We start from the raw sequence: 26339 nt of genomic DNA on the forward strand, positions 1-26339 counted from the left end.
TCTAAAAATTTTTTTCTTATAAAATTTCTGATGCCATTTCTTCTAGTTTACAAAACAATCTCAGATCAAAGTAATATATATTTAATGTACAGCACCAAAAAAAGTATAAAGAAGCAAGAAAAACATCATGCTCTCACTACCCAGAGATTTCCTCTTAATATTTTTGGCCATTACATTCAACGTATCTAGGGCAAAAACAAACTTGCACACAGTGGATGCTCACTACATCCCTGCTGAATGCATGAATGCTGAAAGAACACTTGGAGAAAAGCCCATCTGTCTTGCTAATAGAATTAATTATACAGTTCTTATGGTGTGTAAATCATTTGTCTTCTCAAGTTTGCTCTATTCTTCCCATATCCCAGGAGGTTGGCCAGGACACAGCCAACTTTCTACTATTTGGCCACGGAGCACCCTGGAAGGGATGGTCACTGTCCTTACTTCACTTCTCATTCATTCCATAAATATTTATTAAGTGCCTGCTATGTGCATGGAATACAGAAGGGCAATACATAAGCATGACCCCTGCCCTCTAGCAGCATCATACAATCTAAAGACAAAACAGATAAACAAAAACACAAAAATATGTGTGTGTGTGTATGTGTGTATGTGTATGTGTATGTGTATATATATATATGAGCAAACTGTGATAAGTGTATAAAAAGGAAGGCCTCTGATGGAGTGACAAGACAGAAGGAACAATAGGGAAGGTTCTCTGGGGCTGTAAAACTTTAAGTGGGTGTGGGCTATGATTTGTGAAGGAAAAAGTGATGGGGAAAGAGGTAGGCACATGATGCAGGGTCTTCCTTAGCTAGAGAGAGGATTTTGACTCTTATTCCATGTATGCTTGGAAACCAATACTCCCCCCCCCCCCCCCCCTGTAATCTAAATTGCGTTTAGTCTTAATAGATAACATCCACGACCCAAAACACACCAGATTCAACGATTTTTGAATGAAAACTCTCCCTCCCTAGTTTGGTAGCCACACAGTTTCTCTCCCAAGCTGCCTGCGTGTACGCCCCCAGACATACACTAGGCACAAACAAGCGAATCTATGAGTCTGACTCTATACATTATAAGGTATTTTCAGCAGGAGAGCGAGGCCATCGGATTTGTTCTAAGACCACCCGAACACTGAGAGGGGGCCGGCTCCCTGCGTTCGGAGCTACGCCCTGCAGCTCACCCATTTCACAAACCCTCCTCTGCCCGGCATTCCCGGTTTCTACACAGGAGATCGATCCGCTGGGGCCCACGGCCTCGTACATTGCAGCTCAGCAGGGACCCCCCGCTCTTTCCCACGCTGTGCGCCGGCCCACCACCCCGCCCGCGCGCCCCCAGCTTCCCCGCCGCCGCCGCCGCCGCCTCCAGCCCCAGTTGCCAGCCTGGAACCCCGTCGCTCGGCACCCAGCCCAGGTGTGCCGATCGGTTTCAAACGGGAGAACCCGCCGGATCCAAGGCTCGCGGGGCGGGGAAGCCAGGGTCCGGCGGCCGGCCGCGAAAGGGGCGGGCCTGGGCGGGGCCAAGACGGGGGCGGGGCCGAGGCTGAGGTCGGGGGCGGAGCCGAAGTCTCCGTTCGGCTGCCGAGCTTTCCAGAGCTCCCGCCGCGGCGCCACGGTCCGGTCCCCGGGCCACCCACGGGGGCGGTGGGCCCTGCTTGGCCCCAGCTCTGCAAAGCCCCGGAGGCATAAATCCCCGTAGGAGCCGGGCGGTTTGAGCACGGGGCAACCAGCGACAGGGGCGGGCGGCTGGATGGCGGCGGCGGCGGCGGGGAGCGTCCGAAGGCGAGTTTCCCAAGAAAGCTGAACTTATCCCAAGTTTTCATGTGCATCAGCCTGCACCCGGCGCACTGGTGGCGAGCTCTTTCCGTGCGGGTGGTCTCTGGGCGCGGGAGAGACGAGGTGGTGATTGGATTAATCCGCGTGGGCGCAGCCCGGATTCCGTCCCGGATCGCAGTCCGGGATCGGGCAGCGTGGAGCGCGCAGTTCGGCCCTAGAAAGGGCGGGTAAGTGACGCGCCAGCAGCGGGGTGACCGCCGGCCGTGGAGTGCGCGTCTTTGGCGAGGCGTGCCGGGTTGTCTGGAGTCCAAGTTCCATGACTTCGTCCCTCTCTAGGCGACGCTAGCCGGGTGCTGTGCCTCGCGGGGCTCACCCGCAGGCTTCGCTATGGACGGCGAGAGCGAAGTGAATTTTCCTAGCAGCAGTTTAACCCCTTCGTGGCGGAGGAGGTCGACCCCTCAGCCGCAGATGCTGGGCCGGAGCAAGCCGAGACCCCAGTCTTACCAGAGCCCGAGCGGGCTGCTGATCACCGATTTCCCGGTGGAGGACCGAGGACCGCTCCCCGCGGCGGCGCAGGCTCCCTCCCAGGTGCCCACCGCTTCGGACGGCAGGACGGTCCAGAGGAGCCCTCTGCTCCTGTGCGCCCAGCGGAGGGCGGTCACCAACGGGAGGACGGTCTCCCCGGAGTCCCGGGCTGTCTCTCCTCGGCTCCGACGCCTGAAGTCACCGCAGACCCCCAAGGGGGCGTTGGGCGGCTCCCCGAAACCCCCCGAGAACGGTGCAGTGATTTCGCCTGCGCCGCAGCGGCTGCGCCCCCCACATTCCCCGAACGCATCGGCCCCGCGCAGCCCAGAGGGAGACCCGGTCGGGTGGACTGCCAGCCCCCTGCCTCCGCCCGCTGCTGCCAACGGGCTGTCTGGTAACATCGGCTCCCCAGGCTCCCGTGTGCCCTCCGGCCGGACAGCGAAGGACCCGGAGCGGAGACCCTCGCCCCAGAACCGGTCTTTGGAACAAACACTCCCCCTCCAGAGGCTGCCTTCTCAGGAGAACGAGCTCCCGGAGGCTCCCTCGGTGGTTTTGAGCACAAACAGCCCGGCTGCCCTCAAAGTGGGGAAGCAGCAGATCATCCCCAAGAGCCTGGCCTCAGAAATCAAACTCAGTAAAAGCAGCAGCCAGAATGTGGAGCCCCACAAGAGACTCCTCAAGGTGCGCAGCATGGTGGAGGGCCTCGGGGCGTCCCTGGGCCCCTCCGAGGACGAAGGCGAGGCCGAGAACGACCTGGACAGCCCCGGGTCTCTGCGGAGGGGTCTCCGGTCCACGTCCTACCGCAGGGCGGTGGTCAGTGGCGTGGATTTTGACAGCCCCACCACCTCGAAGAAGAAGAACAGAATGTCTCAGCCGATTCTGAAAGTGGTGATGGAAGACAAGGAGAAGTTTTCCAGCCTTGGAAGGATAAAGGTAACGAGGGGGGCATGCCACTTAAGTCCAAAGGGAAGGTGTTGGGGATAGGGAAGGAGGGACGCAGGGGAAATCCGACGTTAGTGTTCTCTTTAATTCCGTTGTTTGTGGGTGGAAACCTGTGCACATGTATCTCTTGGCCATTGTGTTGTTGGCTGGCACAGCACTGGTTCATGCAGCTTTGTGGGGAGGAAGTGAAACTCTTTATCCACTGGGTTGACTGTCTAAGCTTAGGCAAAATCTGGGGACAAATGGGGGGAAAATACAGCAAATGAGGTATTGACTGGCTGCCTGAGTCCTGAGCGCTTTTCACACCGGTAAGCTGCAAAGGGGGCGGAGAGCAGGACAGGATTTTCACTCTTGACTTTGGCCAAGCTGTCTGGTGCTTTGTTTAGAGGTGTCAGTCAGTGGTTGCTGATTCATCACAGCTGATTTAGGGAGAAAGCTGATTTCCTTTGAACCTATTGATTATTTTACATTAACTATTTAATTTTTTTTTTTTGAATGGCGATCACATACTAAACACCTCCGATAAAATGTGAATTTTTAAAATTAGGAGCCAGAAAAACAAGGCACAAATACTATGTCATCTTTGTTGTTACTTGTTTCTGTCAACTCGGCCTTTGGTTGTATTTCATTCCTGTTTTGTGCCCATTTATCCTTGAGTGCATTTAACAAAACTTAAGGTTCCAGTGAACTATGTGTTATTGCTCCCCGATAAAGGCCTAAAAGCTGAAATTGGTAAAAAAAAATAAAGTAAAAATAAAAAATTGCCAAATATGACAGAAAGAAATAGGGAAAACCAGCGAAAGGGATTTTGGAGTGTGCCTGTGCTTTCTTCTTCAGAAATAAAGCGGACCTGGGCAATAGTGCAGACATTCATTTTGGGAGCGACATTTCTTGATTAATCCGAGAACTGGAACCAGTCTGTATGATTGTGACATATGTAATACACAAGCAAACATGTTTTATTTTAGATCTTATGGCCTTAGAGAAATTACATAACATTTTATGTTTGTTTTTCCCTCCTTCCCCTCTTCTTCCCCCCCCCCCCCAACCCCAACTCTGCAAGTATAGCAAAGTTCAATTTAACAGTGATGGTGAGTCATAAATAGCTGAGCCTGCTGGTCATTTGAGGATTCTCAAACTATTTCAACAGGGTGTGAGGGACATTGTACATTTTATTTCACTATTTTAGTGAATTGTAGTAGTCATATGAGTGAACCACTCCAGGGATCATCAGCTGTATGCTTTGGGAAATCTAATGAATGTAACAACAAAATAAGTACTTTTTCTTAAATAGTTGTATTTTCAATTTGGCTCATTCATATACAGTATGTTTTGCCTTTTCCTTTTTTTGCTTTTCTTGTTTCTTAGAAAAAAGTGCTGAAAGGACAAGGACCATTTGATGGGGAAGGTAAGCATTTGATTTTCCAGACTTTTATTGCTGTTTCAATGTGGAATATCAATTATACGTTCCAATCCAGCTGCAGTAACAAAAACACTTAAGATGAGGAAAATGTGCAGCTTCTCAAAATTATACAGCACAAAGCACTTCACTCAGCTAAATTTTTATCTAGTAATACCAGCAGTGAATAAAATCAATAGCTTTCTTTGTAAGCTGATAACTTTGTCAGCCAATGTCCTGGGATTTTGAATTCTTTTCCACTCTGGCTCCATCCCCCACCTTCCTTAAAAAAAAAAAAAATGGAGAAAGAGTAAGAGCAAGCTCTAGCTCTGTAGCCAAAAATTCTGAGAGTTTGGCATTTAGACCTTAAGTCATTTTTTTCCCTAGGTCATATTTCCTTTGACTTAATATTCTTTCCCAATTTTAGTCTTATTTCTGACTTCCCGTTTCCTTATCAAGTGTCTGTTTGGGGGAAATCTAACTCCTGGCCGACGGAAACATATTCCTAAGCGTTTGTAACCCGTATAGTATGTTCATTAAGAGTCTCAAAAACAAAAGCAGCTTCAACCAGGTGTTCAAACCCTAATCAGATTAGTGGGCTTTGTGTAAATAGATGGGTCAAATGTCAGCCAACTGGAAAAGCATGAAAGGAGCAGCAGCCCCAGCTGCACCCCTTGTAGGGCTGGTGGAGGGTGGCAGAGGTGAGGCTAGTTCCCTTCTTTCATGCTTTGAAATGCTTAGATTTTCCAATATTCTATACTAATAAAAGGGTAATATGCTAATTAGACTGAACATCTTCCGGACGACCTTCCGGATGTCCCTTCCGGACAAAGCCATGTTGGCAGGGCCAAGGCAGAGGAGGTTAGAGGCGATCAGGCAGGCAGGGGAGAACAGTTAGGGCAAACAGGCTGTCAGGGGAGAGCAGTTAGGGGGATCAGGCCGGCAGGCAGGTGAGCGGTTAGGAGCCAGAGGTCCTGAGGGGTCCCAGATTGGAGAGAGTGCAGGCCGAGCTGAGGAGACCCCCTTCCCGTGCACGAATTTCATGTACCAGACCTCTAGTTAAAGAATAATGAAGAAGGGTATGCTCCTGTCTAAGTAAATCTAATGTAGAACCACCCAGAGTTATAAAACGTGTAACCTTGGTGATTATCAATTATTTCCCTATATAAAAAATCATTCCCACTGAAGTATTTCAACATGACCGGTTTATAAAAATTTATTCATTGCACCAATACCAGGAAACATGCTATATGAAGAAGAAACCCAGATGCAGTGTTGTAGCTGTTGAGGATGAATTCATCTCCCGGGTTTTACAGTTGAGGGCACTGGAAGCTCTGAGCGGTTTCGTGCTCGCCACGGTCACACAGCCAGTACTGGGACAGAGGTCTGGTTCTCAGTCCAGTGTGCTTCCTCTTGCACCACTTTTTGAATATGAAGTGATCAGAGCATCTACCTAATATCGACTTAGATGTTTTGCATCTTCAGGAATTCGGCATTGATTCTGGGACCTTTGCCTCAAAGGATTAAAAAGTTGAGCTCTTTCTTGGTCCAAGGACGGATCACCCCCAGAATAGATCACACCCTTCATTATAACTAGTTTTACATGGTTTCTGTTCATAAGGAACTGTTTCTGTGCACCCTCTCATCTCTTTCCAAGTATGATGACCTAGAAATTCTTTTTCACATATATGTACTTGAGGAATGCAGTGTTCTTACAGTTAATGAGTAACAAGTATATAGCCTGGGAAGCAGTGTGATAGTGGTGAGAACCTGTGAAGTTGGACCCTCTCCTACTGCTTTACTCATCATTTGAGCGATAATTGAGCAGGCACCTTAACCTCACCAAGGCTTGACTTCACCATGTGTACAATGACGTTAGCATTACCGCTACCAATGTTGTTGTGGGAGGGAATGGGAAATCACTTCAACAGTGCGTGCGTGTGTTTTGTGCCAAGCACTAACTACTTGAAAGGGCACTAGAGGTGGGGGAAACTTAGTCATTGCTGTCACAATTTGTTTTACACATGCAGAGCAGAGACCAGTGCCATCTTGCATAGACCTAGTATTCCTTTATCATAGTCATGTAGAACATGGAATAGTTGATGATTAAAGAGGCAGATGTTTCCTTGCTTCAGTAAATGGAAAGGATTTTCAAACTCTGTGTCCCAAACTAAACTCCTAACCTTCCCTACTATCGCTAAATCTCTACTGGTGTTTCCCTCTCCTACCTTCTTGTTGTGGGACTTGCAGACCTAGGACACACCTGATCACCTCCCTCTCTGCGAGCCCATATACCAGTCCACTCCCAGTCCTTTCTAAGTTGCGTAAGCCAAGCTCCATTGTCTTTCATTGACTACTTCAGTAGCCTCCTCATTAGACCCCTACGTAGTCAGTGTTTTGCTCCTAAAGATCTAATAAAATCTTCCCTTTCAGTGGGTTCCCGTGGCAATCAGGATCAAAATACAATCTTTTTTTTTTTTTTTTTGGGGGGGGGGGGGGGGGAGTGGGCGCCCCAACCGGGGATTGAACCTGCAACTTAGGTATGTGCCCCTACTGGGAATTGAATCCACAGCCTTTTGGTGTATGGGACGATGCTCCAACCGACTGGGACACCCGGCCAGGTCTAGTTTTTCAAAAGCATTGTAATGGATGCATCATTTAGACTTTCCATAATGCAATCTGTACAGTGTGAAAGAAACTCATTCCTTTTGTCCTTAGGATAAAATTCAGTTCTTTAAAATTGCTTGCAAAGCTCTGCTTGATTTGGACTGTCTGGCTCATCTCCCTACACTCAGCTTGCACCCTTTGTCCTCTAACATCCAGTAAGGCACATCGACCTGCCTTAGTTCTTGTAAGGTACTGTATTTCACTTGCCTCAGGACTTTTGCATATACTTTTTCCTTTAGCTCTGTGGCGTCTCAGCTTTTTGGTCTTAGATTTTCCTCACGGACACCTCTCCCCCTCAGACTAGATCACACGCTGCTGACCGTCTTTTCTCAGAGTACCTGTATATAAATCTTTCCGTGTGTTGGTCTGTATTTGTACAAGATCATTGTGTCCTCAATCCTACAGTGACTTGCCTTCCACTTGAAGAAAACACTAAAGTTCTCTTAATGGCATTGAGGCAAGGCCCTAATATGGCCTGCCCTTTACTCATCCGCAATCTCCCATCTTCTATACGTTCTTCCTCCCTCATCCTATTCCAGCCACACAGGCCTCCTTGCCGATTTGTACATACGGAGTCCTGCCCCAGGGCCTTTGTACTTGCTGTTCCCGCTGATGAAATGTTCTTTCCCCTGTAGAATGGTGGCTTGCTTTCTCACCTTTTAGTCTTTGCTTAAATGTCACCTTGGGGGAGGCCTTCTTAAATTACCTTATTTAAAATCTACATACATCCCACATAACATTCCCTGTCTTTCCTTGTTTCATTTTTCTCCATGACCATTATCAGCATCTGACACATTTTTTTAAAAAATCCTCATCTGAGGACATGCTCATTGGTTTGAGAGAGAGAGAGAAACATCAATGAGAGAGAGAACATCGAATGGTTGCCTTCTATACATGCCCCGACTAAGGATCAAACCCACAACCTAGGAATGTGCCCTCACTGGGAATTGAACCCGCAATCTTTCAGTATACCGATGACACTCCAACCCACTGAGCCGCACTGGCCAGGGCAGCATCTGACAAATTTTTAAATTATTTGTTTATTTATTGTCTCTCTCCCTTCACTCTGATGTCAGCTCCATGAAGACTGATACTTTTATATTTTTTGCTCACTGTTGTCTCCCCAGTGCCTAGCAATTCTTGGCATCTAGTAGGCATTTTCTATATATCAGTTAAACCAATAAATGAATGAGCGACTTGGACTATTTTTCTCCTTAAACTTTTAGCTGACGAGGGCACGAGAAGTGTCTTTTATTTTCTATTTACTCCCAGTCCTTGGCACATTGTGGATGTACAGTAAGTGTTTGTTACGCAGATAAATGAATGTTGATGGACCTTGAAGGGAAGATAGGGTGTGGATTCAATTTAACCTAAAAATCCATTTAGCAGGTATGACTGTCCTTCATGGGTAGTGTAGCGACATGGGAATTTTGCATTAGTTGGCAGTTCATGTAGGGGCCCCTCCCTTTTCCTTATGGATGACTTTGGGCTGTGTGTGTGAGAAAATCACTTTTTAGTAATTGGAATACTCTTTAGTGACAAAATCCATTTGTCTCTTTGTCGCTTATTAAACTGGAGACTCAGCCTTGTATAAATATGGATGTTTGCTTAGAACAGGTAGCATCATGATGACACGTTGGGTTGGCTTTTCTTGCAGAAAATGCTGTCCTGTACCAGAACTACAAAGAAAAGGCCCTTGACATTGACTCTGATGAAGAGTCTGAGCCCAAAGAACAGAAGTCGGAGGAAAAAATTGTGATCCAGCACAAGCCACTCCGGTCCACGTGGAGCCAGCTCTCTGCGGTGAGTGTTTGCCTTCTCCTCTGTCTGCAGAGGGGGGAAACACTGAGTTGTGTACATTTGGGGGGGATGTAGTTTTAAATTTTTCTGCCAGTAGTCCTGTACCTCTAAGGAGCGAGACTCTTCTTCGACTGCAGTGTTTCTTGAACCTCTCAGGCACATGTGAGACTATGAACTTTGACACTGCTGATGAGGAAAATTAGGTGTTGATAAAGTGCCTCAGGACTGATGTACTATGAACTCTGGAAACTCTTCCTATTCGGTATCTCTTCTCCTTTTTTTTTTTATATAGTGTATATGTAATGGTAAGTTAATCTATCCTGAACTTGATTATAATTATGGCTGTATATACACTTATGTATGTGTGTGTGTGTGTGTGTATCTCTGCACAGCGGGGAGCTTATTAGAGTGCTTCCCTGGAAATCTCGTTTGATGTAGACACATTTGTATTTTTTTGAAGTTGATTAATGAATGGCGTTCTGTTCCATCTTTCTCTGTGCATCTGCTGTGTGGGAGTGTCTCCACACTGACTTTTGTCTTGATGAGTAATTTCTCCTCTTTGCATCAGACATCTTTTGTTTTCAGCCATAATTTCTATTCCTCCTGGCTTAACACATGTCACAGTGTGATGCTTCCTTTACTTGCTATGGGCACAGCATCTGTGGGCTTCTGATGCCTTACCGAGTGGAAAGGAATTCCCATGGTTGGCTTGCGTGTTGGGAGCATTGCATCAAGAAACAAGCCAGCACACCTCTGTGAGTCCTTAGGCGATATGAGAGCAGAGGTGCGCTTTAAGCTGACATGGGTGTTGTTCAGGGTCAGGGATCTCATCTATTCAGGGAACCTAGCAACGTAAGAAAAGGAGCTGTGTACGTTGGTTGGTGCTCAGAAACAAGACCGTGGAGATGGGTGTGCGTCGATGGTGGGGATATCTTCTGCTTCAGTCTCTTCTTCCCCTCTTCCAGCCTGTATTGGAATTCAGAGTTCTAGAAACCACGCCCTTCCTCCTTGTCCCTCTCCCACCCCTGAACTTGGTTCTAAGGAGAACCCACCCAGTTCCACTGCCTCCACGGCGTGGCACCCTGAGTATCAAGTCACAGACTAAAATGCCTGCAGGGCCAGGACAAGTAGTGTGAACAGGTGATGCCGGTGTGTGTGGGGGTGGGGAGTGTGGGGACTGTCTTGACCAGGCCTTCTACAAATGGAACAGCTGACGCTTAGCTCAAACCTATCCAGTGTTGCCGAATCTTCTGATACTTAGAAAAGGGGAAACAGAAATCCAGACTTTTATGAGCATTATTCTAATTCAAGTTTTAAAAACAATGTGTGAGCCCAATAAAATATCTGTGGGCCTGACTTGGCTTCTATACTAATGGTTTGTAACTTCTGTGATGTTTGCATGTGGTGAAGTGGTAACACCTATTCACAGAACTGACATATTGGTGGCTTTATATGCCAATCCAATGATCTCATGATATATATATACTAGAGGCCTGGTGCACGAAATTCGTGCATGGGGCAGGGGGTCCCTCAGCCCAGCCTGCACCCTCTCCAATCCAGGACCCCTCGGGGGATGTCCCACTGCCTCTCGCAATCCGGGACCACTGGCTCCTAACAGCTCGCCTGCCTGCCTGCCTGATTGCCCCTAACTACCTCTGCCTGCCTTATCGCCCCTAACTGCTCCCCTGCCGGACTGATCGCCCCTAACCATCTCTGCCTCGGCCCCGTACCCGGGACCCAGGATTCCCTCCTCTGGCCGGCCGCAGGCACCTGGAACCTGGGCCGGCTTCGCCTGGGCTCGCACAGCTGCTGGGGACCGTGGGTGGGCGGCTTCATCCAGGCCACAGCCACAGGTGCCCAGGACCGTGGGGCAGGCAGCTTTTCTCCCTCTTTCGTGCCGCAGCCGCAGGCACTGGCACCTGGGACCGTGGGGCAGGAGGCTTCTCCCGGGCCAGGCTTTGTCAGGAAGGACGTCCGGATGGTTGTCTGTAAGTCGTCCGGTCTAATTAGCATATTACCCTTTTATTAGTATAGATGTACCAAAGCAAACACTTGGAAAAAACTGGGGACAAGGCCCAATGATGCTTGGTTGGCGTTAAATGGCTGTCATTCCATCATTGGTATGGATCATTTGGTAGAGAATCCTTAAGAATAATCCTGTGGATTTTTTCAGTTCTCTCTCTGTGGCAGCATCTGTATTTGTTAGCACAGGCCTAAATCCTGCTGTTTTTCTCTGGACCCTAAACAGAATGTGTCACTTACACTTTGATCCAACTTAACTTTAGCGCTAAAACTCAGGCTGCCATATTTACGATGCCTCCTGCAGTTTAGTTTTCATTTAGATTAGCAAGTGCACATTCACATACTACTACATATCCTTCAATATAACTTCAAATATGGGCATGCATTTTATTTGGCAAAAGATAAATGTACGGATGTGCTTTTTGTTAACAAGATTGATATCAAAAGACTATTGGGTGATAAAATATAAAACTACAAAGTGGGTTCTAACTTTAGTGTGTGTTATCTTGCATTCGAGTGTTCCCAGGAGGCTTATGTGTATTTATTGTGTTGCTTGGCAATTACACTTGATCAAAGCAGGGCGATTGGACTTTAACACCCATTGCTTAGGCACCAGCCTGCATTTTCTTAGTGCCTTCTGTGTCTCCTTTCACATTAAAATGTTTTACTTCAATTTTTGTATTGTAAAGTACTTCAGACATGCAGAGACATTTAAAAATATATGTCTGTGTAACAGATTTCCAGGTACCCATCACCCAGATTGAACAAATCTTGACATTTAAACATATTTACTTCAGGCCTCTATTTTTTAGGCAGATTCATTTAACCTCCCTCCTCTCCAGCCCTTTTCTTCCTTCTGCCGCCCCAGGGGTAATCACTGTCCTGAAGTTCTTCTCTGTCCCTACCACGTGGTTTTCTGTCCACCAAAAAGATGCAAGCAGCTCTGGCTTTTAGGAAAGTCGATTTTTTAACAGCAAAAAGCTGCGATTACTTTGAAAGCAGCCCAGCAGCTGGTTTGTCGAAGCTGCAATTATGACCCTAAAGAGAGGCGGCTTCATGAATCATGGACAATGTCAGGCCATTTTCTATAAGGATCAAGACCTCCATTTCTCTGTCTGACCTCATGCCCCGGTCCCTCCTTATAAAGGGGTTGCAGTGTCTGGGACAGGTCTTGGAAAAAGTTTGCTTTTTATATATTTTGGCATCATCTTTCCATGCTTAACTTTTTTTTAACTTTTTTATCCTCACTCAAGGACATGTTTTTATTGATTTTAGAGAGACAGGGTGGGGGGGGGGGGGGAGAGAGAGAGAGAGAGAGAGAGAGAGAGAGATTGAGATTGACGTGAGAGAGAAACATTAGTTGGTTGCCTCCCATATGTACCCTGACCAGGAACAGAACCTGCAACCTTTAATCTTTTGTTGTATGGGATCCTCCAACCAGCTGAGCCACCTGGCCAGGTCTCCATGCTTAACTTTCAATATACGAAATCAGTAGGGTAGCCCCCATCCAGTCTTGCATATATCACTAACAAAAAGGCCTCTTCTTGGGGTGAGGCCTTGATTCCAGGAAGAGTAGAACAGTGGGTTTTCTGGCAAAGGGTTAGGTCTCATATGGGCATTTGCCTTGACTTTCTACTTGGGAGGGGGTGTATGTGTATGAGTATTTGCCGTTGGTTATTTTATTTTTTAAAATCTCTTGGTTGCAAACACCTGCCTGCCTCTTGGGATGAAACTTTTCTTATCCGTTGATTGCAAGAAGAATCCAGTCTGCAAAAGGCTCCTTAGAAGTGCAGTCATTCATGGCTGTTGCATAAGGTCTTTAAGCCTTCGGCCTGAAATGCCATTTGTCTTAGTGTGTTCGCTCATGATATGTCTCCTTTAGTTTTATTGGACAACCACACAGGTGACAGGTGGTTCTCCACCTACAGCTTTGGCGACAGGTTTACCTGTAGGGTTGTGGTCATCTAGGAATAAGGGAGAACAGAGAGGCATTTAAGGGACCTCAGTGGAATAATGAAAGTTTAGGCTGCCACGGACTTCTCTAACCCAGATTAAAGTGAGTTAACGTGAATGCATTTAGCAGCGGTGGCTCTGCCAGCAGGTTCTTCTAGTAGAGTTGGGGCTGTTCTCTTATAGTCAGGAATACGACCTGGGCTCCTAATTCCATAAGGGGGACAGGCTTACCTTTTCCTTCACCTGATTGTCAGAGTCTATAGATCTATTCTTAAGTGGACATACTGGATTTCTGCTGTCAAGGGAGTAAAACTCGGTGCTGCTCTTCGGGTTTTGGGAAACACTCGCACTATGAGAAATAATTTACATGATCATGGTGTTTGGTTGGTCACACGTGGAAAGGAGTTGAAGTTTTGAACTTGAAAAGGTTTTCTTGATCTTTAGAGATCTGTGCTCAGAGATGAAGAACCTGCCATCCACAGGTGAATGGCCCAGCGCCTCACCTAGAACGGCAGTGGGAATAGTCAGCCAAGAGTTCCTGGATCTCTGAGAAAAGCTTGTGGGTTTGAAGAAAAATATTGATTGTTTTATCTGTCTGGGACAGAACACAAAATACTTGTTATAGTTCGTGCCAGGCGTGCAGCCGCTGAGACCTGGATGCAACGTGAGCTTCTGGTTTTCCAAGTCCACCCTTTAATGGGATCCTGGAGGCACTGAGGTATTACAGAAAGGAAAAGATAGATTTTGACCGAAGTCTTTTTGCTTTTCATCATAACTCACCCCATATTGATGGTATTGTTCATATTGTTTAGAAGTGTTTCTCATTTCTCCGCCCCCTTGTCCCCCCCCCCCCCCCCCCCCCCCCACACACACACCCAATCCTGCACTGTGCAAGCACTAAAACACGACAGTTGCGAAACCGGTGTTTGTTTTGTTAAGTTCAGTGACAGCAGCAAAGCCTCCCTCACCAGCCGTCCCCTGACCCCATTTATTTGCCATGGGGCGTGTTTGTGTAATTTCCATCACCTTGACATTCCAGGTGCTTTTGAAAAGGGTGTTCAGGCCCCAGAGACAAAAACAAGCACCCGGGCAAACTGTGCACCGAATTCAACACCTAATATAGTCATCGCTACTGTACTCTTCGCTTGTGCTTGCTGACAGGTGGATCTATCAGGAACCTTAAATCACTTGGAGTATTTCTTCAGTTGGCTTCAAACTTTCAAACTCTTGATTCAGAAACTGGTTTTTCTATTTTCATCCAAGTATTTCTTCAGCTGTGCTTAGCATGGCTACCGGTGTAATGAGAAATCTAGAATTAGGACGGGAGTCTCGTGGGTGCCGGGCTCAGCTCTTAGGGCACAGAGTTTGCCTCTGGGCAACTTCCCGAATTGCTGAACGAGAAAGGACGATTTGAAAAGTGGCAATTTTATTATCATTTCATTCAGTTGAAAATATAACAGATACGTTAAGAGTCTTAGCAGTTCGACGGATGGGACTTAATTCTTTTAGAATTTACACTGTTTAGTTGAAAGGCATACTTTTTCTCCTAAAAATCAGAGCTCCACAGATGTAGTAAACCTATATATTATTTTCTTTGCAGAAATGCTTCCTGCATTTAGAGGTTAGATAAAGTTTCGTCCTTTTTCTTAAGTTTTCATACTTGTCTCAAATAATTTGCAGTCGCTCAGTGACGTGCTGCTTAAGATAATCTCTTGAGTCATATAATTTTCCATTTGTGTTTTTGCAAGATAGCAGTCTCATAAAATCACTTTTTACCTTAGATGGTGATTAATGCTTTTTACCATTATTTATCCTTTGTGTTTAAAAAGATAGAGAAACATTCTCATTTTTCAAGTCTGGCTTACTTACAGTAATTCACATGTAATCGGCCAGGGCTTTCGGCACATACTCGTCCACACTTTTAAGTAGAACAGCAGAACTCCTGGGATGTTTGCATTTTTATAAGCAGAAAACGTGGTCCATGTGCCTAGACCTGAGACCCTGGGCAGAGATCCTATTCCAGCCACAAGGGCTGGAGCTGGGGGCCTGCTTAGCCTGGGCCAGGGACCTGGGCTTATATGCTTTTGCCGTTTTCGTACAATTAGATGATAGTGTTCTCTTAACATCTTCGAAAACTAATTTTGACTTATGTGAGCAATACATAACACATTCTCCATGTGAAAAGGAATTTAAACATTTCAGATAAGACGAAAGTCTTTTTGATAGCATATCTGCCATGTTAATCCTTTTCCCTCCTCTGTAGGTAACGCTGTTCTCAATTTGGTAACAGCCTCATTCAAACCCACGTGTATATACATTTAAAGAAAAAAGTAAACATTGCGTGTCTTACATAAATAATATGCTTTATGGATTTTATAACTTGCTTTTTCTCTGAACCGTGTGTGTCTTACAAACCAGTTTATGGCTATCCATGATCTCCAGTGTTCTTTCTAACTGCTGTGTTCTTCTATAGGATGGATATGCGTTTTGTCATCTTTCCTTGGGGGGTGGTGGTGGCGGGGTTATGCATGCTTTGAGAATCTAATAAAAGCTATGAGCCCTGCACCTTCTCTTTAGAAAAATGCACACACAAGTATACGTGTACATATTTGTTTATCTTTTTTTTTTTTTCATTTCCGTTTGAGGGCAGCTTTTTCTCATGGCTATCTCCAAATACTGGGAGCACCTCACTGTTGCTCTGTATGTACTGAGTGCAGTTTTCATGTTGTTCATATTGCTCAGAAGTGTTTCTCTTTCTGAACTTTAGCACTGATGGGACTTGAACTGTATAACCCCATCTGAACAATATACATAGGTTGAGGGAAACAAACACCACTCTGGTTGGAGCTGAGTAATTAAAGAACAATTGAACGGTAGATATGCCAATATTTATGTTATTGATTCTCAGGAAAGAACAATGGGATGTGAAAAGGTGGAGGTGTGTGCACCAGGCCCTGAGGCGAGGCAGAGAGCAGAGGACACAGGTGCTCCAAGAAAGTGGGAGGTGATGAGCACAGGGACTTTCATTTTGGTTGGCATAACTACAAAAGGAGCGTTTCAGCCAGGAATCCAGCCAGGGGACCTAGACAAAGAGGGTCTTATTATTTCATTGAGCAGAAAACCAACGAGAGAGATTCCTTCATTCATCTAGTGTTTGGGGAGGGCCTGCTCTACGCCAGGCCCTGTCCTAGACACTGGTGATGGCGCACACACACACTCCACCTTGCTTTCATGTCCTTACAGACACCCTACATAGCAAGACAGACATCAAACAATAAAGGCAGAATTGCAGCTGTGTTAATGCCATGAAGGACATGTTTGTGCTGCTCTGAGAGCCTTTTCGGGAGTGCACCTGTCTGGGCAAGGTGCTGTCAGTTGAGGGAAGATGGCAAAGGAGGTGACAAGAGCTGCCATCTGAGGAGTGCCCAGATAGGTGTCTGGGCAAGGTTGGGGCGGGGTGTGGGGTGTGGGGGTGCAGGCATGGTGGAGGAGTCCCAGGCAGAGAGAACCTCATGTACGTGGACCCTTGGGGTGATGGTGGGTAAGAAGAGTTAGAATGAAGTCAGTGAAGTTGGAGCTTCTTGAGCTACTTTGTGGGCTCCTCCTCCTTCCTCTGATCTCTAATGTTGGGGGGTCCCGGGCTCCGTCCTTGGGCCTCTTCTCTTGTCTGCACTCACTTGGTGATCTCTTCCAATCTTGTGGCTTTAACTACATCGTGTGCTCTGATGACTTCCAAGTTTCTATCTCTAGAACTTCAGGTAAGGATATCCAACTTCTTTTCTGGTATCTAATAGGCATCTCAAAGTTAACCTGTCCCAAAAGTGTACTTCTGATCACGCCCTTCTCTCCCACCCTAACCTGCTTCTCCCACAATGGCCTTTATTTCTTCTCAACAAATAGCTCTATTTCTCCAGTTGCAGAGGTCAAAAACCTTGGAGCCATTCCTCACGCTCCTCTTTCTCCCATAACCTACTTTCATTTAGGTGCAAAGCCTGCTGCCTTTACCTTCAGCACAGAGCTGCTCTGCGCTGCCCCCCTGTCCAATGCACAAGTGGAGTACCTGGTTGCTTCCCTGCTCAACCACTTGCATCTGCCTGTGTCCTTATTAGTCACTTCTCTATAACAATAAAAGCATAATACGCTAATTAGACAGGACGTCCTTCTGGATGTCATTCCGGGACGAAGCCAGGGCTGCGAGAGAAGCCCAGGTCCCGGGTGCCGGAGGGAAGCTGGTGCCAGCAGCTGAGGGAAGGAAGGCCTACTCTTGCACGAATTTTGTGCATCGAGCCTCTAGTATAATTACATTGTTGGATTTGTGCCCTGTTAAAATATACAGAGATACTGTCTCTTTGTTCTGAACCCTCAAGTGATTTCTCCTCCACTCAGGGTAAAGGCCAGGTCTTATTGTGACCTGGAGGAACGGGGGCTGTGTGATCTGGCTCCTGGTTATCTTTCTGGACTCATCTCCTGCTTTTTTGCCTTGCTTATTGCTAGTCACACTGTTGTCCCTCAGATACAAGATGTACTCTGCCTCAGGGCCTTTGCATTTGCTGTCTCCTCAGCTTACAGTAGCTCTCCTTTTAGACAGCCCCCTGTCTCTCTCCCTGATAGCCCCCTCCCCCAACATGTCCCATCCTCTCTGTGGCACTTATCCCTCCTACCTACTATGGGATTTACTTCTTTTGTTAATTGTACATCTACTCCCACTGGAATAAAAGCCGCATGAAGGCAGAGATTTTTGTCCATTTTGGTTCCTGTTGTATCCCTAACACATGACATAGTGCCTGACTTAAGGAGGCTTGTGGTAAATGTTTGATGAATTTACGAATGAATGTATGAACGAACAAATGCAAAAACCTAATCCCGTAAGTGGAAATAACAGAAAGCTACTCAGCAGTGAAAGCAGCCAGAAAGTTTGCTAGTTCAGGGCCATTTGGGGGGCTGTTTTTAATTTTTATTTCAAAAGAAAAATTCTTGGTGGGTGGTTGGCCACGTCCAGGATTTAATAGATGTCTTTGAGACATCGGGGAACTGGCATCTTCACAGTTTAGAAAACTATGTTAGCGCATCGTAGGCATTTGCATACTATGAAATCACTTTAAATGATAGCTTCTATCCCCACTTGGGGTTTCTCTTGGGGACTTGGCTGGGTGCATTCTGTAGGCACACAAGGTAATTAGGTAAAAGGAGAGAAGACTCAGTTACTTTGAGAGGTTCTGAATACCTGTGGGGGAAGGCTCTTGACTCTTGAGCTTTAGATTGTAGACATCATCTATCCCATTCTTACATTTGTCTTTCTGACCTTCAGATGTCCCCCCATGGCGTCTTGTCCCTTGGTCCAATGATGGTGCTGTTTCTCAGGGCCACAGCCACACAGTGGTTTGTTTGCATAATGACTGGAAAAGTCACCACCTTCAAAATTACTGTTGAATTTTTAAATATGGAACTAATGCTTAAAAATTTGTTTGTCACATTTTGTGGATTTATCCCGACTACGTATAAGCTGTTGATTTTCTACCTGATTAGTCTGCACTCTGATGTCTTAAGATGATTAAGGTTTTTATTATTTGTGCACCTGTTACTGGAGGAGGTAAGGGCTATAGAGCCCATGGACAGCTTCTGCAGAAGGAAGTGTTGTTGCCAGTGAAAGGAAATTGCAGATTATTTTCCCCTTTGGTGTAGGAGATAAACTCTGCCACCCCGCCAACTGCAATAACACAGAAATTGGAGCAGTTCCCGTGTTGGGTGGCAGGAAACCCCGCTTCTGGTAGTGATGTACAAAGGACTATGGTTGTTGTCTGCTCAGCTGAGCAACAGGGAGCCCTGCTAGCCAGCTGGGTCCAAGGTCTCCGTGTGAGCAGGCAGGTCAGTGGCTGACTTGCAGGAGAGCTGTAGCTCTGGGACCTGCCACTGGGGCATCCTTATATTAATCAAACCAATTGTTAAATGTAGTTAAATGATGGGCCAGATATTTGCAGAGGCCTCACTGTGTGCCAGTGAATGTACTCGATTCTTTCACTGCAGTTTATGTAGTCCTTGTGACAAGACCACGCGGGCAAGCACTGGTTCTCTACGTACCTTAGTACCTGATACCCAGGCAGCTGAGATTCTGAGATGTTAAACAGGGCTGCTTGCTTACTGTTTTTATAAGGGCCTTGATATTACCTGGAAGAGCAGGAACCCTATTTCCGTGTGATGACTTGGCCAGTGTTGTGACTCAGTGACCATCTGCTTATTGGCTCTCTTCCCATGAGTTGGCTTATTTTTCCTCTTTACTATGTCTGTCTTTTCTCCTGAAAGCTCCTGCAGACTTGGAGTTTCTGAATCCTCCTAACTTGGACTTGAGTCCACTCCTACTCCACCTCACGCTGTCCTTTCAGCTTTCATATATAATGAACCAGTTTAGTTTCTTGAGAGCCCTGTTGGATCATATTGGCTCAGCCGCTTTCCCTCTGATAATAGGTCACTTCCTTGTCATTTGGCCAGCTGCCTAACTAGCTCTATTCCAATCAGCTTTGGCCTCCATGATGCATTGTGGTGTGAAATGTGGCCACTTTGGGCTACTTCTTTTGCAGAGAACAGCTTTTCTTGCAGGTGTCTGTGAGAGTGTTAAGTGACAAGACTGATGTATCATGTATAAATTCACACACGGAGGAGTTGACATTGCAACCATGGTCCATATCAGTGACCTAACATAATGCGAAATACATTTTACCTTGTAACCAGTATGTGTGTCTGTGTGAGTGCATGTGTGCAGGTGGGTATGTTTGTGTATCCCAAACAAAAGTTTGACAAAGCAGAAGTTACCTTTAATGCATGCAGTATACTGTGGTATTTTCTATTTTATCCTCCTGTTTTGTTACATTTAAATAGATGAAGATCAGAGATTTATGGACTTTATCTTGCCGTTTACTAAGAGCTTAGAACATGTAATTTGAAAAACCCTGGTCTCTGACTCCAAAAAGCATCACTGAATTATAGGGGGCAAACAAAACAAGCCTAAAACCTAAGACCTGTACTGCAGGATTTTAGAAGCCGGTTTAGAGGACAACAGAAATGACATGTCTAAATGATGTTTTTGAAAGAATGTAGGACAAATTGTCAAATGAATGACACAGACATCAGAAAACAGTCAAAGAACAGGATACTTCTCTCTAGAAAGTGTGACCAAAACTAGATGGGCTGGTTGGACAGAAGAGTGGGAAGTAAAAGCAGTAGAAGTATACCATATGGCTTGAATGACATCTGATATATAGGTAAACAGAATGCTAATTCTGTTTCGATTTCTCAGATCTCCTCCATACAGTAAGATAATTCCCGTCCGGTGAAACCATTGCATGCTTTGTAAATCCTACGTAAAACATCAGTTCACTTTATTGCTCATTTTTCTAGAATAGTTTTTTCTTAGGTTAGATTTTTACTGCAAATCTAAGAAATTAACTTCAGGGTCAGTGTTGGTCTAAGTCAGTGCTCGGCAAACTCATCAGTCAACTGAGCCAAATATCAACAGAGCCAAATTTTTTTTAAACTCAAACTTCTTCTAACGCCACTTCTTCAAAATAGACTCTCCCAGGCCGTGGTATTTTGTGGAAGAGCCACACTCAAGGGGCCAAAGAGCCGCATGTGGCTCGCGAGCCGCTGTTTGCCGACCACTGGTCTAAGTAACTTACTGTTTTGGAATTGTTCATCCTGTCCATCTGCCACTTGGCAAAAATAACCAACAAAAATAAAACAGCATTTACCCTGTTGGCATCACCTTTACCAACGGGTGTTCTCCTCTGCAGAGGAGCCCGTCAGACCTGCCTTTGCCAGCCCTTCTTGACTCACGCCTTCACTATGTGTCCATGGCGTCATTCCCAGTGACGCCGACTCCAGCCCAGGCCTCCTCCCCTCGCTCTCACACTTGCACACCTGCCTGTCATCACTCGCTTTCAACACTGCCTCATAGCCACTGCATGGTTTGGACTTGACTGAGATCTTTCTTTTTTACTCCCTCCCTTTGCCTCACTCTGTTTCTTTTTTCTGCTGGTGGTCCCCTCTCATTTCTCTAGCTCTCCTTATGGGCAACAACAGAGAAATGCAGGTTACTGTTGGCAGCCTTAATGATTTTCGTTTGTCTGCCCTACTTGTTTTATTTCTTTTTTGAGAGAGGACTTTGAAACCTATTTTATTTAAAATGAAGATCTAGGCCTTGGTCGGGTCACTCAGTTGGTGAGAGTGTCATCCCGATCTGCCAGGGTTGCAGGTTTGAGCCCTGATCAGGGCACATACAAGAATCAACCAATGAATGCATAAATAAGTGGAACAACAAATTGATGTTTCTCTTGCTCCCTTTCTCTTTCTCTAAAAATCTATAAAAAAATAAATATGAGAATATTCTATAAAAATTTTTTTTAAATAAAAATTATGCTTTAAAACCAAGGCATGTTCATTATAGAAACATAAAAAAGATAACAAAATAAAAATTAGTCGATGTTTTGTATATAAGATTTAAGACCATTTTTTAAAAAGGTGAAATTGAATTTCTCTTTTCTTTTGAGCAAAACTATCAATAATAAAATCATATTGTCATGATACCCATATTTTCCCTTTGTGTTCTAAATATCTTTTTTTGTGTTATTAAACCTGCTGTTTGGTAACCCATTATTTTTCTCTTGACAATGCTGTGAATGACTTTCCGCATCATTAAACTTTCTTCCACAACAACCTTTTGAATTGGCCTATATTGTGTTTCATCAGATAGGTGGATGTTTAGTTCTTTTAACCACTTCCTCATTGTTAGTCATTAGTTTGTTTCTGATTTTTCAATTTAAAAATTCAAAGTTTAAAGCTGATTAAGTTCTTTAATTTTGAATTACAGAAGTAATACAAATACATTGTCCTTATTACAAAATTAAGCATAACAGTTCAGACCGAAATCTGCTTTGATTTGATCACCATTCCCAACCCGCGCCGTTCCCCCCCCCCACCCCCCCCGCCCACACACACACACTGTTAGTCTTGGTCTGCTCCTCAGTATTTTATTAAATTTTGCACTTTGTAAACCTGCTCATCCTTTTATTAAATAATTTTGTAAATTGCCCTTTTCCCCTAGCATAATTTTCCCTTTCATCCTTCCTACTTCTGTGTCATTAGCTTTTCATGTGTGTTTTTTAGCGTCTTTTTCTCCTCTTAACTGTTGATAGGTGAAGAACTTCATCTCTTGCTCACCTGGAGGATAGAGAATGAATACATTTGGGTCTATGCTCAGTGCCCACAGGGGAATGGAGGCTAGCTAGTAAGAGCCACAAGTCAAAGGGAAGCATTCCTTTATACTGGGAGAAATGTCAGGGTTAAGTAACACGTGAAATCACCAGGCCACCCCACCGACAGCTTAGCTTTCACTGCAACAGAAGCTAGGAATCCAGTGAGGGGTGAGGTTTCTGGGGCATCCAGTGGGAGGATCTCAGTTTAGGGGGAAGAGTAGCTGCAGATCCCAATTCCGAGAAATTCAGAAGTGTTCCAGAAGGCGGTGTGCTGCCCGGGTTAAGAGCTCAGCCTTTGAAGGCAACCAGGCAGGCTTGGGGTTGAATCGCAGCCCTGCCCCTTCACTGGGGCCAATGACTTCACTTTTCTGAGGCTATGATCTTCCTTGCAGGGTTGTCATAAGGTTTAGGAGTGTTAAGGGGAGTGCCCTCTGTGTCCCCACACGTTGCCAGTGGAAGTGGAATTCTTGTGATGTCACAAGGAAAGGAATTTTCTGAGACTCGCACAGGAGAAGGAGTGGTAGTTATTTGCATGGAATTAAACCCGTGTCTTTTCAAGGTACCATTTCCCTCTGTCCTGCCATGGGAAAGGCCAATCTTGTCTTCAGCAGAGCTAGAATTAAGACACCCTCCAGAGTCTCTGCTCCATATTTAAGCACAGTCCATTCCAGTATCTGGCCAGCTTAGCTGTGTTCCCAGCTGCAATCCATTGCGTGTGGGTCCACATGGCCATGGGCCAAGGGTCTGCTAAGGCCACATGGCGAGCTAGCGCATGGGTGAGTGTGGGTCACAGAGCAAGGGAGTGCAAGAGCAAGCGAGAGAGAGGATTCTTTGTCTAGGGCTTATGTACTCCTAAATTTTTGTGGGTTTGCATTGGGGCCCACCCTCCTAGCCAGTGATCTTTGTTCCCAGGCTAGAGTGACAGGAAAGCACCTCCCCAATGTCACCCCGACTTCACTGTGCATACACCTACCTTCCTCTTTATTGGACCCCTTACCCCAGTAATTGTAGGTAATGGAATGGTGGTGTCCTTGGGAGTGTGAAGTTGTAGCTCCCTGGTGAAGCTGCCCAGATGACCGTGCTTTAATACCTGGCCTTCCCTTCGCTCTCTTTCCGTTTTTAATGTTAGCTGGCTAATTATGATGATGACAGAAGTTACAAGGTTCTGGTGCATGGCAAGCATGTGATATAAAGGTAGTCTGAGAAATGGAAGAAGGAGCAACTAGAGCTTTGAATCAGGAATTGGCTCGATGTGGGTAGCTCGTTCACCGGGCTGGCCGCAATGGAGTGATGCACGCTTATCTCCTAAATCGTACAGAGCGCAGCAGTTTATTTTGGTACATTTCATTACCTGTCTGTTTGTGGTTTGTACTCTCAGCCTCGTATCTGTACTGAAATAATTTGAGTTCATTCAAGAATCTTGGCTCTGTCTATAGAGGGTGACTCAGGCCACAGAGGAGCAAACGCCTCAAGCCCTGGCCTGCCTTACTGAGTTTGCTGTCATTTTAGTACACCTGAGGTGCCCTGGGCAGTGTGGAGAAAAGAACTGAGAGGCTTGCTGTTTCTTGAGAACCAAGAATTTGGGTGAGGACTATAGAATTTTGGTGAGGACTATCGAGTTTGGGTGAGGATTATAGAATTTGGGTGAGGTCTATAGAATTTGGGTGAGGATTATAGAATTTGGGTGAGGTCTATAGAATTTGTGTGAGGTCTATAGAATTTGGGTGAGGATTATAGAATTTGGGTGAGGACTATAGAATTTGGGTGAGGATTATAGAATTTGGGTGAGGACTATAGAATTAAGGTCAACAATAGTAGATCAGCGAGCAGATCTGTGTTTTGAACAAATGAGTTAGGAGGTCCCTGGCATGTTACTTGATATATTTTCAAACTAAGCATATGACTTTATTAAATGAGCCATTGTCTTCTAACTCTCTACCTCCCTAAAATTTTGACGCCATCTTGACCTCATTTATCTGATTTTTGGTTATTTAGGTCTCTAGCCCTTTGAGATGGATGTTGTGTGGCAGCTCTCAGCTTAGGTAGAGATAGCTCAGGACCTTTCTCCGTGGGTAACGTGGGCCTGGAGAGAGCCTTAAGGGGCCTGGCTACGGACATGATCTCTGGACCCTGGCAGATTTTTCGGTTTAGGAACTTCAAACATACTCTCAAAGAGATGCTGTTCCCATGCTAATTCCCATGAAAGAACTGTAGCTCATTTGTAATTCAGGGGCTATTTGGGTTGTGTTAAGTTTGTAGAAAAGACCTGAGAGAGATTGTGTCCTGTGGTTTAATTCTACTTTGCAATTCATTCCCTTCCCACATGAACTTTTAAGAACAGAAGCTGGTGAATAGGGAATCACCAAGAGGCAGGAATAACCAGCTGATTTTCAGCAAGTGGGGCAACTCTGGCCAAGTATAAAGGTCTCAACTCAGATGGGTATTCAACCTACGTTCGTGTTTTATGGAGCCCGAGTGATCTTGGATCATAAATTTCTGATCTAATTTTTCACTGTCCATCTCTGACAGTCAGTCTTTTGCGACCCTTCCATCTGGTTTCCCTGGCTGGTGGGGGAAAATAGGAGGCATGTGCACTCATCTTACCTACAAACAGTATCAAGACTTGGGGGGCCCGAGAATATATTCCTATTTACCCCATAGAAATAGTGATCTGGTTGACTGAGAGACTGGGATTGCTAATTTTGGCTCCTGCACAGAATCTGCTCTGTCCTGGACACAGGCTCAGTATGTACAAATGGCAACATTGGGGCTCTATTTGGGGCTTAGAGAACTTGGCTCGTAACCTGTTCCAGTGAGTGGAGTGAAAAGCCAAGGGATATTGCACAAAGGTTATGGATTTCCTGCCATCGTTCCGTGAAGTCGCCTGTAACTGGTTGAGTGCAGGATGGAATCTCTGCTTAAAGCCTCCCTGTTCCTTCGTAGGAGAGTCATCTGAGTATGTCACACTTACAAGTTGTCAAGAATACTGGCATGGGTTTTAAATGGAGCATCAAATAATTAACTTTGGGGCCTATACTTTAGGCAGTTTGCTCTTTTCTAAATTTCAGTATTTTGGGTCTAACTAGACACGCATGAAGTGTCTTGTACTGTTTTTTATTAGTTTCAGCTAATTGTTCATTTCCTTCTCATTTGGACACGGAATATGTATCCGTTACAAAGATCATGGGTGAAGAATTTCAATACCAATTACAGCAGTAAAAATCTACGAATTTAAAGCTATTATAACATTACTGAGTTCTCTGAGTTTATTACCTGGTTAAGCCACATACACATATTCATATTTGTTAACTTAGTTCAGAATTGTGGTCTTGGGCTATAATTCTGTTGCATTATTTGAATTCCACTTAAAATGTTGAAGATACTGACCTGCATTCATACTTTCTCCTTAGAGTCTAGAACCTGCCACGGCAAGAACGGAACAGTCTTGTGAATTGCTTAGATTACACAAACTCAAGAACCCCAAATTGAATCCATTTGTTAGTGTTTCATTAAACTATTTTCACAATTCTCCTTACTGATTACATAGTTGAATAAAAAAGTTAAACCAGGCCAAGACAGTGAGGAATAAGTAAGTCCCAGAGAGGTCGGAAGAGACCTTTAAAGGAAGTGTTGCTTTGACTACGTGTTCCATTTGTACTCAGCCAGAGCTACCAACATGAAACAGTATTTTTAAAATAAAAAAGGAACCTGTACAATTAAAATTTTTCATTTTAGATAGCAAAATAGCAGTTTTAGAAGCTTGTATGTATTTTTTTTTCTTTTCTGCATGTGGAAACAAGGGGAACAATAGGAGAAATGTGATAAAAATAATATTTTAGCAAAAATGTACAAACTGCAAAAACCATATAAACTTTAAACTGTAGGTATAAATATATCCTTTACCAGATTTATTTTTCTAAGCACCCCCCTGCCCCCCCAAAAAAGTCTGGGCCCAACAGTGATTTTACTTAAGTTCACTGACAAGGTCACTGTTTTTGAATTAGAAAATGT

General features: G+C 45.2%; 1 protein-coding gene across 1 annotated transcript in view; it reads left to right on the forward strand.

Annotated features, from left to right (window-relative positions):
* The first annotated feature begins 2034 nt into the window (after positions 1-2034).
* The window catches only part of ARHGEF26 (Rho guanine nucleotide exchange factor 26), a 113905-nt gene continuing 89600 nt past the window's right edge, over positions 2035-26339 (forward strand). Inside the window, exons 1-3 of the mRNA XM_008142209.3 lie at positions 2035-3233; positions 4611-4650; positions 8966-9111. Of these exons, the coding sequence (XP_008140431.2) occupies positions 2163-3233; positions 4611-4650; positions 8966-9111 (1257 nt within the window). The 5' untranslated portion in view covers positions 2035-2162. The remainder of the gene's footprint in view (positions 3234-4610; positions 4651-8965; positions 9112-26339) is intronic.

This window comes from Eptesicus fuscus, chromosome 3, assembly GCF_027574615.1.
Source record: "Eptesicus fuscus isolate TK198812 chromosome 3, DD_ASM_mEF_20220401, whole genome shotgun sequence".
In the NCBI taxonomy this organism is placed as follows: Eukaryota; Metazoa; Chordata; class Mammalia; order Chiroptera; family Vespertilionidae; genus Eptesicus; species Eptesicus fuscus.